This window comes from Malus domestica, chromosome 11 (assembly GCF_042453785.1).
Source record: "Malus domestica chromosome 11, GDT2T_hap1".
NCBI classification, from domain to species: domain Eukaryota; kingdom Viridiplantae; phylum Streptophyta; class Magnoliopsida; order Rosales; family Rosaceae; genus Malus; species Malus domestica.
The window spans coordinates 3,003,204-3,022,296 of NC_091671.1; the positions used below are offsets into that span (position 1 = coordinate 3,003,204).

The 19,093-nt window shown below is 39.1% G+C and overlaps 2 protein-coding genes and 1 pseudogene across 2 annotated transcripts; all 3 read left to right on the forward strand.

Moving 5' to 3' along the window:
- Nucleotides 1–5,485: 5,485 nt before the first annotated feature.
- Nucleotides 5,486–7,372, forward strand: LOC103406753 (thiamine pyrophosphokinase 1-like; annotated as a pseudogene).
- Nucleotides 7,373–14,736: 7,364 nt separating this feature from the next.
- On the forward strand, nt 14,737–15,537 carry LOC139187533 (oligopeptide transporter 5-like). The gene is made up of 2 exons (XM_070807839.1): nt 14,737–14,818; nt 15,068–15,537. The coding sequence occupies exons 1-2, from the start codon at nt 14,737–14,739 to the stop codon at nt 15,535–15,537; spliced, it is 552 nt and encodes a 183-aa protein (XP_070663940.1).
- Nucleotides 15,538–15,636: 99 nt separating this feature from the next.
- On the forward strand, nt 15,637–18,328 carry LOC139187636 (oligopeptide transporter 1-like). The gene is made up of 5 exons (XM_070807477.1): nt 15,637–15,712; nt 15,924–16,496; nt 16,724–16,991; nt 17,071–17,253; nt 17,665–18,328. Exons 1-5 carry the CDS (start codon nt 15,672–15,674, stop codon nt 18,280–18,282), a joined length of 1,683 nt encoding a protein of 560 aa, XP_070663578.1. The 5' UTR covers nt 15,637–15,671; the 3' UTR covers nt 18,283–18,328.
- The last annotated feature ends 765 nt before the right edge of the window (nt 18,329–19,093 follow it).

Below are 19,093 nucleotides of genomic sequence, written 5' to 3' on the forward strand. Positions count from 1 at the left end.
GTGAGAGTGGGTTGCTCGTCGGGAGCAGGCTGAGTCACGAGAGCAGGCTGCTTGGCAGGAGCAGGCTGGGCCACGGGAGTGGGTTGCTCGTCGGGAGCAGGCTGGGTCACGAGAGCATGCTGCTTGGCAGGAGCAGGCTGGGCCACGAGAACAGGCTGCTTGGCAGGAGCAGGCTGGGCCACCGGATTGGGCTGCTCGACGAAAGCAGGCTGGGCCACGGGAGTGGGCTGCTCGTCGGGAGCAGGCTGGATCACGGGAGCAGGCTGCTCAATGCGCGGTGCATGTGAATGCGAGGCTTGGGCTTGGGTCCACGTAAACTTGGATGGCACGGCTTGGATCGTGGTCTTGGTACCGTGAGCCTTGGATGGCACGGCTCGGGCCGTGGTGAAGGCTCCATGGACCTCGCCACGAGTGGCTACCGAAGTAGCCACCGCGGTGGTTCCCATGGTGGCCGTGGTGAAGGCACCATGGACCTCGCCGCGGGTGGCTACCGAGGTAGCCACCACGGTGGTTCCCATGGTGGAAGCTCGTGATGATGATGCCGCTCCCCTTATTGTCGCATTTAGCCTCACGGATCTCCGCAATCCCATTTCTTGAACATTAGAATTTTCACTTGTGGAATTTTCTAAATTTCTAGCCATTATATTTTGCTTATACGTTTTATCAAATAACCTTTGCAAGTAAAAAATTCTAATAATAAGAACGTATGAAAAATATTCAAATGGACTAGAAAATAAAGAAAAAACCTTTTTGTGCGAGAGTCTTCTACGAGTATGGATTTCAACTCTCAATGAAAGCACCAATTTGTGGATGCAAATTTTCTCCTCTTCGATCTTGGACGATTTCGCACCTACAAAACAACTAGCACCTTAGGTTAAGGCCAAGAGCCTCACGCGCCCACGATGAATGGGGGGGGCTTTGGCCGAAGAACCTCCGATGCCAAAGTTAGAATTTTAGAGAGAAATAGTGTTTAGAGTATTTGTGATTTTTTGTGAGAGAGTTGGAATGAATTTTTTGTGAGAATATGTGTTTATTTATAGAGTTAGGGTTTGCCCTATTTGAATAATAGTAGTCAGCCATAGGGTTTTTGTGGGGGTTAATTTCATGTTTAATTTGCCAATTTATTGGCTAATTAAATATGAAAATAATAAATGGGTGGTTATAAAAATGAATGATTATTTTAATAAGGAAAATGGGAAAGATGAGGATGTTATGGAATGTTTGAAATAAATGGCTAATTGAATAAGGAAAAAATGAGGTAAAAACATATATGAAATAGGTTTTGAATTGTTACCCATTTTGGGTACTCCTGACTTGGTTGATGGATGATTCTCCACTGCTCGCGTGTAGGAGACCCGGTATGCCTCCAGGGTATTTTTGTCATATTTTGTCCAAAAATCCACGTGTCGCCTAGTGAATATTTTTGGCTCCACAAAGATAGTTCCCGATTTCTTATTTTTCTTACGCAAAAGACCCAGATTTCCAATTTTTCTTTCCCTTTTTTGGTTATAAGCAGTTCGGATTCTGTTTTATTTTGAGGCCCAATATCAGTCTAGATTCATTTACTTTTCTTTCTTTTTCCCCTTTTCTTCTGTTTTTTTATTTTGTTTATTTTTTATTATTTTCTTATCACTTTTGTTGAAAATGTTATTAATTTAGATTCCTGGTGAGCGAACTGAACATGAATACAATTCTTGCAGGAGTCATAAGTACCGATTCCTCATGTGAATCTAATTACTCGCACAGTTAATGTGAAATTGGGATTATTATAGGAAAATTAATGAAAACAATTTTAAAACTTTATATTTTAACTAAAAATTATCTAATAACTTTATTTAATAATAAGAAAAAAAAGAAAAAAACCATAAAATATAAACATGTGTGCCCGCATTAATTTTCATAAATAATGTAGTACCGTTAAGTTTCATAAACAGTGTAGTACCATTAAGTTTCATAAACAGTGCAGTACCGTTAAGTTTTGTAAGCAATGCAGTACCGTTAAGTTTCATAAACAATGTAGTAAGTTTCATAAACAGTGTAGTACCGTTACGTTTCATAAACAGTGTAGTACCGTTATATGTGTGAGGACGCGCGGGTCCCTATGTCAATTTTTTTTTTATATTAAAATTATGTCTTTTTCATAACATTTAAGTTCTTTTGTCTTTTTTTTTATTAAAGTTTAAGGATTTTTTCATTAAAATTTAAGTATTTTTCATTAAATAAAGTTATAGCATAGATGGTTTTTTGTTAAAATAAACTTAGACTAAGCTTTTTTCATGAAAGTTCCCTATTAATTATCACGTTACATATAGCCAAATAGTTAATTACATTAACACCCCTTGAGTTTTCTGAGTTTTCACAAAACTCCTTCAGGTTTGAAATCCTACACTAATACCCCTTAAGGTTTTGATTCACCTTCACCAGTACCCCTTCGATCTAAAATCTATCTATAAAAATACAAATTTGCCGTTATAATTAATTACTTAACAAATAAAAAATTATACAAAACATTAAAAATAACTTTGATAAAATGACAATGAGATTCGAATTGGACTACAAATTATAAGGCATTATGCCGTATGAATGCTAAGTTAGTAAATTGCAAAACCATAACAAAATGGCTCCATCAAGAAAGAAAAGCGCCGATTCCACCATTGAATCCTCCAACGCAGAACCAGTTCCTCCTGAAATAAAGAGTTACTCACTCAGTTCACTAATGTATATGAACAGAAGGGGGCGTTGATCGGGAAGCGAAAAGTGCAGTTGCACAAGGCCCCAAATTTGAAGGGGCCCCTAAATTTTTGTTATCTAACATCATGTAATAATGTTCTATATTTAAAAAAAATTACTTTTATTAGCACTTTAAACCGCATTGTGCACTCCTTATAAGAGTTTTTTTTTTAATTTCTAAATATAAAAACTTGGAATACAATGAGATATTTTGAGTGTCAATAATAACACCCTGAAAAGTGGCAGTTTCTTAATTTTATTATATAACAATGTTATACATTCAAGTGAAACTTTAAAATTAGAGGTTTGATGTTTTTTTTTCATGTTTGGCTGTTTAAGATAAAACTGATTTTGATTATTTAGTGAATGTTATGTTTGTAGCTCTTTTTACTTATCATTAAGGACATTTGTAAATATGCAATCAGTGAGTGCTAAAGTTTGTTTTGATTAATTTTTTTTTAACAAACGACATTATCTACGCTAAGAGGGTGGGGAAGTGGGCTAAGCCTGACAATGGACTAACAATAATGTGGTTCAAATTCGCCTTTGGCGAGAATTGAACATTAGACATCTCACTTACAAGTGAAGAGGAATACCACTAGACCGTATTACTAAGTGACTTTGTTTTAATTTAAGTGAATGTTTTCTAGTATCAATATATTGTCATACTTTTTTAAAACTTAAAACTATCTTAAGAAGGACCCTTTTTACAAATTTCGCACATAACTCCCAAAATCTCAAAGACGACCTTGTATATGAACCTCCCCAAACGCAACCTCCTGAGAAAACTCATGATCACAAAATTCTTTTGGCACAAGTATTGAACTAATTAGTGTAAGACAAAGAGTTGACGATAATAACTATCACTATACGAAAGAAAAATATTTTTTTTTCCTAGAAATCTAGGATGCAATTGAGCTTGTCGGAAAAAAAAAATCAATTTAGATAGCCCTTTATGGCTCCGGCGGTGGTGACTAGATCAATGCGTAATTACTTCAAGAGAAATTCCTATCAAAATTCACTATGATCTTTGGATACTTATCATGAGATTTATGGGAGCTATCTAATGGTTCTTAAAGCTATTAGGCAATATGTAACGACTTGTTCCGAAACTTACGGAATGGAAGGACAATTTTGTAATTTCACTACTGTTGGGTTAGATATTTTGAAATGATGCTTTTTGGGTCTTGTTTGGTATGCACCCAAGTGGGGCCCATTTCCTTTTTGGTTCCGCCTGCCATTTTTCCTTTCTTCCTCTTTGGACTTGTGATTTCCCTCTCTCATAACTCTCTTATCTCTCTCCCCCTCACTTTCTCCCATTCTCTCTAACTCTTCTATCTTCCCGAGCCCTCTCTCGGCAAGCTCTCCCTTTCTTCTATGAACCACACGCTCATAACAATGCACAACCACCTTCACACCTGGACGGATGAGCCTCAAAACCCCATAGAAAACACCAAAGAACTTCACAATGATGGTGTCATTGTTCATCATCTTTCCCGACGTGTTTTGTGATTTTTTGACGTTGAAAATAGCTCGGAGTAGCTTTTCCTAGATTTCCAGCGAGCACGACTACTTTCGAGGCGTTTTTCGGCCAAACCACAGCGAGTTAGCTGTCATGCAAGGTGCGTTTGTTAGTGGCATTTCCGTCCACCCTTGTTTGCACGCTCTTTGCCAACGGTGTAAGGTGAGTGGATGACACACCCCGATCCTAGAATCAAGGCGTGCTGGCCGTCATGTGGGCGTGACGTAACCAAAAGTGCGATGCGGAAGCAAAAGGTAAAAGAAATACGAAGGAATAAAAACCAACTAATAGCAATAATATCCCACTAACATGCTAGAGTGAGTTTAAGTGTGAAACACACATATTCAGAGCATAAATACTAAATGCAGTCAAGTAGGACCATTACTAAATTACAACACCCAAAGGTGAGTCCTACATTTAAGTAGTCTGTCAGAACGCCGTGAGAATCCTCGTGAGCCACCAACACTGCTAACTAGAACCTGGAGGGGCGCAAAACAAGATTGAGTGGGTCAGTAAAACAAAGTTTTTCAAAAATATTTCATTTAATAACACTTCTAACCCCTCGCTGTAAAATCTGTATATTTTCCCAGAAAAATAGTATATATAACAGTAAAACTCAAATCACAAGCCTTTAACATTTTTCATGAAATATGCCATGATATGCTTCAAAACATGATAAAGATGCATCAATATAACAAGTGAAATAATGAATTAACCAGAGACTCTGCAGCTGTCCTGTACGGTTAATTCTATAGCTCAATATCCAACCCAACCGGAGTCACCACTGTGACTTGTACGGCACTACTCTGCACATAAATCGGAACTACCTAAAGTAGTCTGTACTAGGGGTGGGTTCAAAAAACCGAAAACCGAAAAAAACCGAAAACCAAACCGAACCGAGGCCGAAAAAAACCGAACCGAAAAAACACCGAACCGAAACTGTCAAACCGAACCGAACCGAATCTGACCGGTTCGGTTTCGGTTTTTGAGGTTCGGAAACCGAACCAAACCGAACCGAACTGATATATATATATTTAATTATTTTTTTTAACTATTATAAATAGGTTAGTCATACAATCATAACAAAACATACCTTGTTGCTAAGTTGGTTGCGGTGAACCTTTTCAAGCCCCAAGGCACGGGTTCGAACCTCCAGGATGTCTGAGATGTTTTTTAAATTTTTTGGAGAACTTAACAAAACCCTTTAACCCTTTAACCCTAGCAGCCATACCCATACCTTTTATTTTTTTTCATTCCCTTCCTCTCTCTCTCGTTCCCTGCCTCCTCTCCTCCAGTGTAACCCTAACCCAGCGCAGCCGAGCCTCCTCTCTCTCTCGCTGGGTCTTCAACTTCAATCGCTCTGTCTCTCTCAATCTCTCAGGCGACCCACGACGGCCCAACCCTTTTCCCTTATCCCTCTCCTCTGTACTCTGGACCCTCTCTCCTTCCTTCCCAACTCCGCCGCTCTTCCGCTTCGTCTTCTTCCTTCACAGCGACCTGCAAGTGTCGCCATCTCACTCGTCGTCACTGATTTGCTCTCAGTTTCTCACCGCCATGACCTGTGACACACGACCTCTTGCTGTTTCGAGTCTCGACCCACTACTTCGTTCCTTTGCAAGGTTAGTCTTATAATAATTTCTCTCATGTTTGTTCTACATATTTTGTTTTCAATTTGATGCGTTTTGCAGAATTTATTTTCAATTTCATGGGTTCTGTAGCTTTTCAATTTCATGGGTTTTGGTTTTGCAATTTGTTTTGGGTAACTTCAGTTATGAAAACTATTAGTTGAGGTTTCATTAATTTTATATTTTCTTTTGGTTTTGCAAGGTTATTTTCTTTCTGTAGCTGTCATTCCTTGTCGTATCTAGCAAACTTGTGGAATTGTTTGTTAATGTTGTCATCCTTGGAGTTATGTTGCATTTGATGTCGCGGTGGTACTGTTGCTAAATTGCTAATTGATTTGCATACATGCAGTGCTCTGGTGTTTTCTCAGGATGTCTCTTTTGCTATTTGAATGCAGGGAACTCAAATTATTAATGAATCTGAGGATCAGGACACGACCGATTTGCATAAGTGTATAGCATACATATGTGACTCGGCACCAAACCTAGATAAGTCTAATGTATGTTGTGTATTATTATCGTTCCAACATTCGTTTTGTTTTTCTACTGGAATTGAGTCTGATTTTGTAGGTGCTTTCGTATAACTTTCGGTAACTAAAACTGTGTCCTTACTCCTTGCAACTTATTGTGAGTTGGGTAGTCAAATTTGTTGATTACAGATTTTGACACTTTGCTAAATAGACTGCTAGTTTGTTTTTCACCTCTATACATGAACTGAGTTATGTCGATTGGAAACATCAATGTGTTATGTCGATTCTCAAACATTCAAATAATTCTCATATCTGATGATTGCTTCATCCATCTTCACACCGCCATGAGATCCATATTCAGTCTTCTGTTGAAGGCCCTCATTGTGGACTCATACCCATTGGGATGCCATCTGGAAGTACTACAACCACTGGACTTCAATGGGATCTCGGTGAGTATCTCTTAAGAGCGTAAGGCTAGTTAATGCATACTTTTATTGTATTAGGGGTTCACTTAGCATATACTTTTCTGGTCACCTCTTCCTGTTCTGACCTGCTTAAATGTGACCAAAAAGGGAAAAGGCGTGTCTAATATTGATTTCATTGTTCATGTTTCGAGTTATCTAACAGCCCGTGCTTTACTTTTCTTTTCCAGCTGAAACGGAGATGAGGTTTGGTGGTCTGATAAGTACATCGAATATCGTCAAGGGAGAGAAAATAACAGTGCAGTCAGATTCAGATCTTCTATGGACTATAAGCATTAAAAAGATGTAGTGCATTTGGAGATGAGATGGGCAAAACGATTTGAGTTTTTTAGAGAGAGAGAGAGAGAGAGCGGCTTTTGATGATTTCAGCGAGTAAATGCTGTAAGGAAGAAATACAGAATGATAAAGTGTTGATGCTAGCACAGGAGAAAAAAATGGCACTCTGTGATATCTGTGGTTCATTTCTTGTGGCCAATGATGCTGTAGAGAGAACTCAGTCTCATGTTACAGGGAAACAGAATGATAAAGTGTTGTGGTTGTTTTGCATTTTTTGGATGAAAAAAAAAAAAACCGAAAAAAAACCGAAACCGAACCGAAAAAACCGAAAAAACCGAACCGAAAAAAAAACCGAACCGAAAAAAACCGAAAAAAATTTGAGCCGAACCGAAATTTCGGTTTGGTTTCGGTTTTGGCAAAAAACCGAACCGATCAGAACCGAACCCAGCCCTAGTCTGTACGACAAGAATGGTGTAAGAATACGCTCTAGTGCTTCTCTTATCAATAGCTGTATAATAATCTAAAGTCACCTACGAGTCGGAAGCACCTCTAATGGTCTGTACGACATGTTGGAACCACCTCTAATGGTCTGTACGACATGCACCTACTTGGATCCAAGGTGAGCGTGTGGTGCGGGGTGAATAATATAAGCACTAACACCAGGGTGCAGGTTATGAGCTCTCAACACAATTCACATCATCAATAAACCACATGAACAACATAAAACTCACCTGATACTCACATGTGCGTCCACAGCACCATTTCACATATTTGCATCAAATATTAATTCATATATTTCATATAATATGCATGCATGGCATTTTAAAACATACTTTCATTTAAATTCAATTTCTGGGAAAAATCATTAGTATATAGGTATAAACAGAAAATAACTGCCCACTCACTGGTAAGTCGAAGGGTCGTAACCCCCGTGACGCCCTTGAATGCGTTCGTCCTTGTGATAGGTCTCACCTATATGCGAAACAACTATAAAAACGTTATTTAAAGCACATAACCAACAATACGTAATAACTTCTCATATGATGCTCAAATTGGGTATATGAATATACCATAGTGACCTACTCGACGTTACGGACGTTGAGATATTTTTAGAAAAAATTTTGGATCAGTCACACGCCCTTACAAGCCAGGAATGGCACGGACCTACGCGCCCCCACTCGCGTCGTCTCCTACCTCCAGTCGCCGGACTGATTTTGCCGGCGCCGGAAAACTGGGGATTTTTCAAACTTCATTTTCTCCGTCAATTCTCAACCATTTTTTACGCAATTTATACCAAAATGAAGCCCTAAGCATGTAGAATCACGATGTACTAATTTAAGGCTAAAAAACACACGAAATCTCACCGGAGAAAATCCAAGAAAACCGGCCAACTTCGAACCCTACGATCCCGACGTCTAAAACCTTCAAACTAAGTACTCCGAGCTTCCTTGGAACCTCACTAAGCTCCCTGTAAGCTTAGAATTCCCTGAAAACCAACATTTCACGTGTGCATGAACGTGACATTAAACTGGGTTACGGTTTCAACGTGATTTCAAGGGTTTCCAGTTCTAAAATAGTATCAATCGATTCAGGAGGTTGCAAGCAGTGGCGAAGCTAGGATTTGCCGAGGGGAGGGGCGAAATTCAAAAGAGTGTAAGGTTCAATTGAAACGGTTGCTTTCACATTAGAAAGTGCAAAGTTTTGAGTCAATATTCATATAAAAAACAATCTCTTTACCAAAGTGATTGTAATCGGTAAATATTAAAACCATGTAAGAAGCTTAAATTGGTTAGAATTAGATTCTAAAAAACGTTAGGTGCTTGTCAGTCAGCGGAATAGGGCGTAGCAGCTAGGCGCCTAGGCAAGATTTGGGTAGGAGCCTAGATGAATTTAAATAAATTTCTTTTATCGTAAAATAAGCATTAAACAATATTTATATTATTTTTTAAAACAATATTTATATTATTTTTTAAAACAATATTTATATATAATGTAAAAGTTTAAGATGGATACGCTGGGGTCTTCAAAAAAGGGAGAAAAATACATACAAGAATAATAAAAGTGGGTCACAAAAAAATAGACAGGTGCCCTAATAACATTATAACACCTGTCCATTTAATATTTTCCCAAACCTTTTGCTATGTTGATAACCAAACACCTCCCTTCTCCTACCATTGCCCCTGCCATGGTAAATCTGCAAAATCGAAGCCCTTCATCGATACCATCGCAACCTTCTCCTCCAACATCCCTCCTTCGTCGAATTCACCCTCATTCCCTCCACTCAACCTTCTCGTCCAACATCCCTTCTCCATCGGAATAACATTGTTTAAACTAATCGAGTATGATTTCATGTGTTATATCGTTCCATATTCCTAATTTCTACGCATTTAATTATTAAAACAAAAATTCATATCAATTAATGGAGCTAAAAATATAAAAAAAAATAAAATTAAGAAATGAAGTGGTGGTTGAGAGGAGAGAGGTGGACAGGCGGTGTGGCATGGTCAGATGGGGTTAGAAAGAAAAAGGAAACTGGGGAGAGTAAAAAGGGATTCGGCATTAGGATTACCGATTAGGGTCTCTTATATAAAATATTAAAATGGGAATTGGGTGAAGAATTGGGTGAATGCCAAAGATTGAAAAAGAAAAAGAGGACAGTGGACACGGTCTGAGACTGAGAAGGGAATGAGGGACACGCGGTCCCCCTATTTATATATATTTATTTTTTCCAAACATATACAAAACGGTCCCGTTTTCGTTTTAGCCTGGATGTTTGAAAAAAGAGAAGGGATTCACCTCTGCTGCACAGCAGCATAACCACTGCACCGGAACAGATAGGGGATGAACCGGTCCAGTTTTCCGACAAGGGGAGGGGCTGAACCTTTGCTCCAGGCGTGTTTTCCGGTGAAGGGAGTGGCGGCCGCCACTCCTCGCCCTCACGTGGCTTCGCCACTGGTTGCAAGGATGAAGGAACTCACCTTTTTTACATCGATCCGTGAAGTTTTGAGGGGTTTCGTTGTTGTCCGTACAAGTTCGAAAGGGAGGGAGAGAGAGAGTGAACTGAGAGGGATGAGAGAAAGGGCACGGGGTGAGGGTATGTGTCCCGTGTGTGTGTGTGGTCCACCCAAAACAAACCATAATCCAAAATTCTTTAAGTCCCTAACCACACAAATTGTAAACAACTTTTAATCCACTTAAAATTTTCCAAGAATTTAGGAGAGTATGCAATATTCAAATAACATGTCACATGTACCTTAGCAACTGTTAAGGGCAATTCCGTCATTTCACATCCACGATAAATGAAATTTTGGGACGGGCTGTGACAGTGGACCCCTTCTAAAATGCATGATTTTACTATTAGAAATGCATACATGAAAAGCATGATTTATTGATTATGTTTTATGAAACATTTATGAGTAAATTGGATTTACACTTTATGATATATTATGCTTTATCGACTTTACGTTCCTTGTGGTATATATGATTGATGACTATATACATACTTGTGAACGTGGTTTTACAATATGACATTTTAGCTACTGAGCGTCGTTTGAGTTAGATATATATATATATATATATATATATATATATATATATATGAAATATAATGTTAATGTTTTTATGTGCTTATTTAGCAGTTACTCATACGATCTGCCTACGGGGGAATTTCCTGCCTATGGGCGAATGCTACTTATATATGTCTTCGGGTGGGTGTTGTAGGAGCCTATGGGCGATTAATACTTATATATGCCTTCCAGGGGGGTGCTGTAAGAGCCTACGGGCAATTGATACTTATATGTCTTTGCGGCAGCGGCTGGGGGGAGGAGGGGCGTGCTTCTAAATGAAATGTTATAAATGAAGTGTTCTATATGCCTTCGGGCGAACGAAGAGTTCTATATGCCTTCGGGTGATACTGATACCACTACTTAGCACACTATATGATATATGTTTTACGAAAGGTTTCATGGCATGCTAGGGTTTTCGGAAAACCTATTACTTATTATGCCATATGAGTTTTCATAAACTTTGGGGGTTGATACGTTATTAAATATTAACTATGTTAGTACTACTTATATATCAACTTGATCAACTCATGTTTTGTTTTGCGCCCCCTCAGGACTTAAAATCGAGACGTATAATCCCAAAGTCAAGGCACTCCCACATCGGCATCTTCGAGTCCTCTCAGTGTAGGACCCATCATTTTGTTCATTCAATTTTATATTATTCATTTTTAGTGTCTAAGATTAGTTGTATACTTTGAACACGTTCCACAATTGCATATTCATTATAATTAAATTTACTAGTTTTATTTATGTCAGTTAATTGTTTTTATTCACTTTCAGATGTCGGCCAGCACGTGCCTACCCTGGTGTTTGAATAATATCAGGGTCGGGCGTGTCACAATATCTTAATTGTTCGCTTAAAAGAATTCTTACAATTGAAAATAGATCGAACAATCTGTTTGCAGAGTTGAATGTCAAGACAAAATATTCAGAGATGATGGAAGGATTCTATCAAATTTTCATTGTTTTTCTTAATGTTTAATGTTATTTTTAATTGTGACAACCCGTCCCTACTTTTAAGATTTTATTAATTTAAGAAGGGTGAAAGGACGAAAATGCCCTAGAAGAGAGATAGTTGGCTTTCGTTGACCGTCATTTCGTGACATGTACAAGTTTCTATTTTACCTTATTCTCGAAGTACTTGACAGTACGAAAACGTAGGTGCACGCAAATCGAAATCAGAACTACGAAGGAGATTTTACGGAACTAGGAAGTCGAAATATACTTTTGCATATAATTACTATTTTACATTTTATATATTTCTCATAATTATTATGTTATTTTATATTATTATTTTAGTAATTTTATGAGATATTTTATTTCTTTAGTAATATTTATGGTCGTGGGTCCCGCACCTCAACTCTCCATTCCATCTATCATGTGTCTCCCTCTTTTTTTTGAACTCTGTCTCTCATCTCTCTTTCTTTTCTGCCATCCCATTCCGTTTCTCTCTATATCATTTCACTCCCCCTCTCTTTCAAACTCACCTTATCTCTCTCATCTCTGTAAATACAGAGCTGCAGAACACGCACTGGAAGGTTTTTTCCCTAGTTTTTCGGTAACTGACCAGCCACTTTTGGAGCACTTTTCCGGCCGGCTCCAACCGTATTTTGACCTCATGATGGTATGATCTTGTTCCCCTCATTACGAGCTTCAAATAAATAGGTAGAACACTGAAAATGGTTAGGAAGCGAACTAGAAATTTGCCTTCAAAGTTGGGATGAAATACCTTAGATTCTGGAAAACTTAGACCATGACCATTTGGCCACTTTCAGGCCATTTTTCTGGCCAACACCGACCTTAAATCGGCCTTTAACTTGGTATATTTTTGTTCTCTACATTTCTAAATTCAAAATGGCTTTTGAATCATTAAAATTTTGTTAAGTATTGAACTAGAAATTAGCTATGAAATTTGGGAAGAAATTTCCAGATTTCTGGAAAATTTGGCCGTGATCATCATGCTAATTTTAGGCCTTTCCCAATTCAACTCCAGCCATGATTGGACCCAGAACTAATATAAACTTCTTCCCCACATTCCTAGCTTCTAGTTGGCTTTTGAATCATCAAATTTGGTTGAGAATCGAGCTCGAAATAAGCTTTGAAAGTTGACAGAAAAATCTGCAAAAATCGTGGTGACGACGCATGGGCTGAGCGTGGCTGCCTGTGCAGCAACCTTGTGGCGGCGCGTGCGGCAGCATTGGGAGGAACCAGAGGTCCCTCCTTAGGTTTCTCAACGTGCCGGACCCGATTCCGCCCTCCGTTTTTTGAAATTTGACCGTTTTAAAATAGTTTTTTTAATAGTTGTACTTTGTACGAAAAATGCGTTATACGTTAATACATTATATATTTATGTTAAATGGTTTCATTTCTAGGCGAAACGCATCGCAATGACTTTCGACGCTACGAGGCAGGTTCGACTCAACGACATGATTTGTGAGTGGATCTTTTCTTTGATATATATTGGTTAATTTCCATGTATACAATTATTAATAAATTCTCTACATGATTCCCATGATTAAACTTACGTTTATAAGAAATGCCTTATTGTTGGGAAATGATAAAATAATCCTACGGGATGCACAGGTAAGCTCTTTATAAGGGGATGCCTTAATTCTATTTATGGTCATGAATAGTATGATATTGACTAAAATTGTTGAATCACTGTGGCATGCTTATATTTATGTAGTCTGCTCATCATTGTTGCACCATGGTGTTAGTGCTCTCCCAGGGCCAGTCTTTCACGTGTATGTTCACATTCGCACCGCACGCTTGCCTTGGATCAAAGTAGGTGTCAGTTATATCGTACAAGTTGCATTAGGCAACTCCGACTCGTAGGTGACCACGAATATTGCCAGTCTTCACGTGATTATAGCACTAGAGCGTATATTATGATTACAACCAGTCCTGTTGTACAGGTCGCATTAGGCGACTCCGACTCGTATGCTATTATAGATTGATGAGCATCAGTTCAGTCGTACAAGTTGCATTAGGTGACTCTGACTTGTGTGCTAGAATAGAGCGATGAGCATCTGATTTTATTATGCTACTATTGAGATTTCAAATAATGGTTGTCACGTTTTTATTTACGAGATATTGTGTCGTAATGAATTCTTGAGATTTTGCAGGCTACGGTAAGTATTTTTATACTATACGTAGTAAGTACATTTTGGAAACTATACTTGTTTTACAGCGAGGGGTTACGATGTTTTTAGAAAGGTTTTTAAAAAACTTTATTTTCAGGCTCACTCACCCTTATTTTCGCCCCTCCAGGTCTTAGTAGCGAAGCTTTCTTATCGACGAGGACTCTTGGCAAATCTCAGTATAAGTGGATATCTCCGAGGGTATAATTCTCAATCCACTCTACTGTACTTTACTTATACTCTGACGTCACGTGTGAAATGGGTTCATTCTCGCTCACCAGCGCACTCTTATATTTAGGCACATTTAGGTTTAAATTTATTCACATTTTCCACATCACTACACTTTATAGCTTCGTCACCTTCTAGGTGTCGGCCAACATAACTCGATTCGGAGTCTTAGTGGACATTCCGGGTCGGAGTGTGTCATTAATTGATTTTCTTTTTCTTATTATTTATAAAAGTTGTTTATTTATTGAATAATTAAGTATAAGGGTAAATTTGTCTTTTTATAGACAGATTTTCGACCGAAGGGGTATTTGTGAAAGTGTATTAAAATATGAAGGTATGTTGGTGTAATGTTTCAAATCTGAAAAAAATTTGTGAAGATTCAAAAAAACCTCAAGGGGGTATTAATGTAATTAACACTAAGAGGGTTTTCGTCAGATTAAAACTTTTTTCCAAATTTAGATGCATGGTTTTATATGAATTGACTAACAATCTGCAGAGACTTCAGCAGATGGTTAGTAGGCCAAAACACCTACCATTTCCTTATTTTGAAGAGCAACAGTCTGTCTCCTAACAAGCTAACAAAGTAAACAATAAGGAATTTGTATATAGAGAGTGCCATTTTCTTGTAGCCATTGAGGGGTTTGATGTGAGTTTCGATCGAGAAAAAGGAGGAGGAAAAGAGACCAGAGAGAAAGCGATAAAGATGGTGGGCAGCTTCAATGGCTTCGATGGAGTATCTGAAGCAAAGTTGCCCGGCAAGCTTCAATCGGACATTGATGTCATCGGTTGGTAAACCTAGCCAAGTAGTGCTCCTTATGATCTCTGTCTAATAAAATGGCAATAAATGGACGGCTTATTGTCTTTTTGTAACTATTTTCCTAAATTTTTAATTTAAGAATATGTGTATATATGCATTGTCTATCCAATGATTTATATCAAGTTGTCCGGAAAATTTCATGACTAACATCGTGGACGGTGAAGGGCCAAGTAATCCTGGCATTTTAATCCGAACTGTTTCCGATTTGTCGATGTAGGTGATGATGAAGTGAATGACAGCCCCATTGAGGAAGTTTGGCTAACTGTTCCAATAACCGACGACCCTTCACAGCCAACCTTGACATTTCGGACATGGGTTCTTGGGATTTTATCGTGCGTGATTCTTTCTTTTGTCAACGAATTCTTTGGGTTCCGAACGAATCAGCTGTCCGTTTCTTCAGTCTCCGCTCAGATTGTTGTCCTTCCTCTGGGAAAGTTGATGGCTGCGACCCTTCCAACCAGAAAATTCCGAGTCCCCTTCACAAAATGGTCGTTTACAATGAATCCAGGGCCTTTCAATCTGAAAGAACATGTGTTGATCACCATATTTGCAAACTCGGGAGCAGGCGGCGTTTATGCAGTACACATCATCACGATTGTCAAGGCCTTCTACCACAGGAAGCAGCATCCTGCAGCAGCCTTCTTGTTAGCACAGACTACTCAGGCAAGTTTGGATACCAAAGGCTGATTTACGACTAGGGTTTCTTTTTTCTGTTTTCTTGTTCAGCAAGTCATTCTTTTGTTGTGAAATTTGAAATCTTTCAGATGCTTGGGTATGGATGGGCTGGCTTATTCAGAAAATACCTTGTTGACTCCCCTTACATGTGGTGGCCTGCAAATCTGGTTCAAGTTTCTCTCTTCAGGTATTTTATTACCAAATCCTCTATATTGAGAAAACTTCTCTGCAACGGAATGTCACTATGTAGGTATTTCAGTCAATCATGCACTGCCATGTGGAAAAAGTTAAGACCCACATATGTGAGTGATTGGATTGAAAAAATTTATCACATAAATAGAATGACATTTCTTTGATTTTCTATCTTTACTGAAGAAAATTATAATTTTGAATGGCAGGGCATTACATGAGAAGGAAAAGAGACCAAAGGGAGGTGTTACTAGACTGCAGTTCTTCCTCATGGTTTTCGTATGCAGCTTTGCTTACTACATTTTTCCCGGATTTCTCTTCCCCTCCATCTCTGCTTTCTCCATTGTTTGCTTGATATGGAAGAGCTCCATCACTGCTCAACAGATTGGTTCTGGCATGAATGGCCTTGGCATTGGCTCTTTTGGCTTCGATTGGTCCACCATTGCTGGCTTCTTGGGCAGCCCTTTAGCCACACCTGGGTTTGCCATTATCAACTTGTTAGTTGGTTTTGTCTCGATCCTCTACATTCTTACCCCCATTTCTTATTGGTCCAATGCATATGACGCTAAGAAGTTTCCAATCTTCACCTCTCATACTTTCGACTCGACGGGCCAGACCTATGATCTTTCCCGGGTTCTGAATCAAACAACTTTCGACATCGATCGTGAAGCGTATAACAATTACAGTAAACTCTATCTCAGTACCTTCTTTGCCTTCAGTTATGGCTTGAGCTTTGCCACTCTTACAGCTACTATTTCACATGTTGCCCTCTTCCATGGAAAGTAAGTTCAGCATCATTTTTAACTTTGGGAAGTGATTTTCGAACTCTTGTTCTTCATGTGCAATTTCTATTTTTTTCTAGCCTTTGGATTTAATAAACCAAAGCAGACTTATCGAGGACAAAAACAATGAGAGGAGTGCTGAAAGAGAAAACAGGAGCGTCAAAATCAATGCCCTCAATTCATACTCTTGTTCAAAGCTAATTAATAACTTGTTCATACATGATCAGATCAATTTGGCGTATGTGGAAGAAGACAACTAGTGTCGTGAAAGATCAAGTTGGCGACGTCCACACCCGGCTGATGAAAAAGAACTATGATTCTGTCCCTCAATGGTGGTTTCAACTCATCCTTGTTTTAATGGTTGGCCTTTCCATCTTTGCTTGTGAAGGTTTTGGAAAACAGCTCCAACTTCCATGGTGGGGAGTTTTAATGGCTTGTGGCATTGCCTTATTTTTCACCTTGCCCATCGGCATTATTCAAGCCACAACAAACCAGGTATAATCAGCGCATTGCGAATTTCATCCGAAGAGACTCATCAAAAGTTTCGATTTATCATTTAATTGTATTTGTGCAGCAACCGGGGCTGAATGTGATCACGGAGCTCGTTATCGGGTATATTTACCCGGGGAAGCCTATTGCTAATGTGACATTTAAGACATATGGATACATCAGCATGGTACAAGCACTCACTTTTCTTGGTGACTTCAAATTAGGTCACTACATGAAGATCCCGCCTAAGTCAATGTTTATTGCACAGGTAACTATAAATCGATCAATAGTAGCAGCAATATCCTTGTTGTAATTGTTCATATTTGTATTATAATTACTCTTACGGTTGTTCTCTGGACTAGATGTCCATTCTTAATTAAAGGACCGACTGACAATGTGTTGTTAACACATTATCGAAACAAAATCCATCCTAAACTAAGGACGTACACCTTGCATAGAGAAATTCTAGTTAATTACACTTATTTGATAAAAGTATTCCCTTCTATGATAAAAGCGCACTAAACTTTGGTTTATATATGGCTTATTATTTGTTCAGTGTCCCTCACTTTTACTTCCGATTAAATACCTTTGTTTTATTGTGCATATTTTTTTATTTTATTTTTTATAATCACACTTATATGATCTGGGTCTGGGATGTTTTTCTTATATATATGTTCAGCTAGTGGGAACTATTGTGGCTTCAAGTGTATACTTTGGCACAGCATGGTGGCTTCTCGAATCCATCGAGCACATCTGCGATACATCAAGTTTGCCAGAGGGAAGTCCGTGGACATGCCCGGGAGATGATGTGTTCTACCATGCTTCGATCATATGGGGGGTCATAGGCCCACTCCGAATGTTTACCAGCTATGGAGTCTACAAGGAGATGAACCGGTTCTTCCTCATCGGCCTCCTTGCACCCGTTCCAGTTTGGTTCCTCTCAAAGAAATTCCCCAACCACCTGTGGATCAGGCTCATCAACATGCCCATAATCCTCGGTGCAACGGGCTCCATGCCGCCGGCTAAGGCCGTGCACTACATAACATGGTTTACAGTTGGTATTTTCTTCAGCTTCTATGTGTACAAAAGGCACAAGGGCTGGTGGGCTAGACATAACTATATTCTCTCTGCTTCTTTGGATGCTGGCCTTGCGTTCATGGGAGTTCTCATGTATTTCTCCCTTCAATCACAGGGGATCAATGGGCCTCAATGGTGGGGTCTTGAAGGCAGTGACCAGTGCCCGTTGGCCGAGTGTCCAACGGCGCCCGGGGTTGTTGCCAAAGGCTGCCCAGTTTAATGAGATATGCTTTCAAGGAATCCCATCATTTGTGTTCTTAATTTCATTGTGGATGCCATAGCCCAGTTTCTGTTCTATCGTTGATGATGATAATCACGTTTCATCATGTACAGTTTGATTTGGTTTTAAACTACTTTAATTTCAGTTTAAGCTTAATCAAGGTTAATGAATCTGATTTCTGTGATTAGTTATGTCTTATCCTCTCAAAGCATTTATAATCATTACTTTAGTCTAAAGTAGAGGGGAAATTGCACTATTCATATGAACAGTAAATTGGGATGGATTTTGAGTTATTTACAAAATTGCCATCGCCTTTTCCGTCCGTTTCCTTTCCCTTTTCATTCCCTCTTTTTCTCTCCCGAGTCTCTCTGTGTAACCATCCATCGAATCCCCCATCCCTCTCCCTTTCTCACTCTGTAGTTTCCCTCAAATCCCTCGCCGATTCTCTCTCGCCATTCTCAGCTTGCAGCTCCATGCTCCACCTCCAGATTATAGCATCGGGTGTAAGGTTTTCCTTTTCTGTTTTTTTTTTCCCGATTTGTTGAATTTGTATTTTATTGTTTGCCTATTGCCCTTTGACGACAAGGTAGCAATTGTGACGGCTTCCACTCAAGGCATCGGCTCTTGAAGGCGCCTCCGTCGTCATCTCCTCCCGCAAGCGGGTCACTCTCCGACACTCCGGAGGCGGTACAGTAGCGAGGAGGATTCGGATCCGTAGTACGGAGACAGGAGGCGGAAAACGATGAGGAGGAGGGAGAAAGATGATGATAGAGAAAATAAGAGGTGGAAGAGAGATAAGGAGAGGAAGAGG

Coding starts and splice junctions, on each gene's coding strand:
- LOC139187533 (XM_070807839.1), top strand. CDS start 14,737: ATGGTGGGCAGCTTCAATGGCTTCGATGGAGTATCTGAAGCAAAGTTG. Junction 14,819..15,067: donor ATCGGACATTGATGTCATCG/GTTGGTAAACCT, acceptor TTGTCGATGTAG/GTGATGATGAAGTGAATGAC.
- LOC139187636 (XM_070807477.1), top strand. CDS start 15,672: ATGTGGTGGCCTGCAAATCTGGTTCAAGTTTCTCTCTTCAG. Junction 15,713..15,923: donor GTTCAAGTTTCTCTCTTCAG/GTATTTTATTAC, acceptor TTTGAATGGCAG/GGCATTACATGAGAAGGAAA. Junction 16,992..17,070: donor TTCAAGCCACAACAAACCAG/GTATAATCAGCG, acceptor GTATTTGTGCAG/CAACCGGGGCTGAATGTGAT.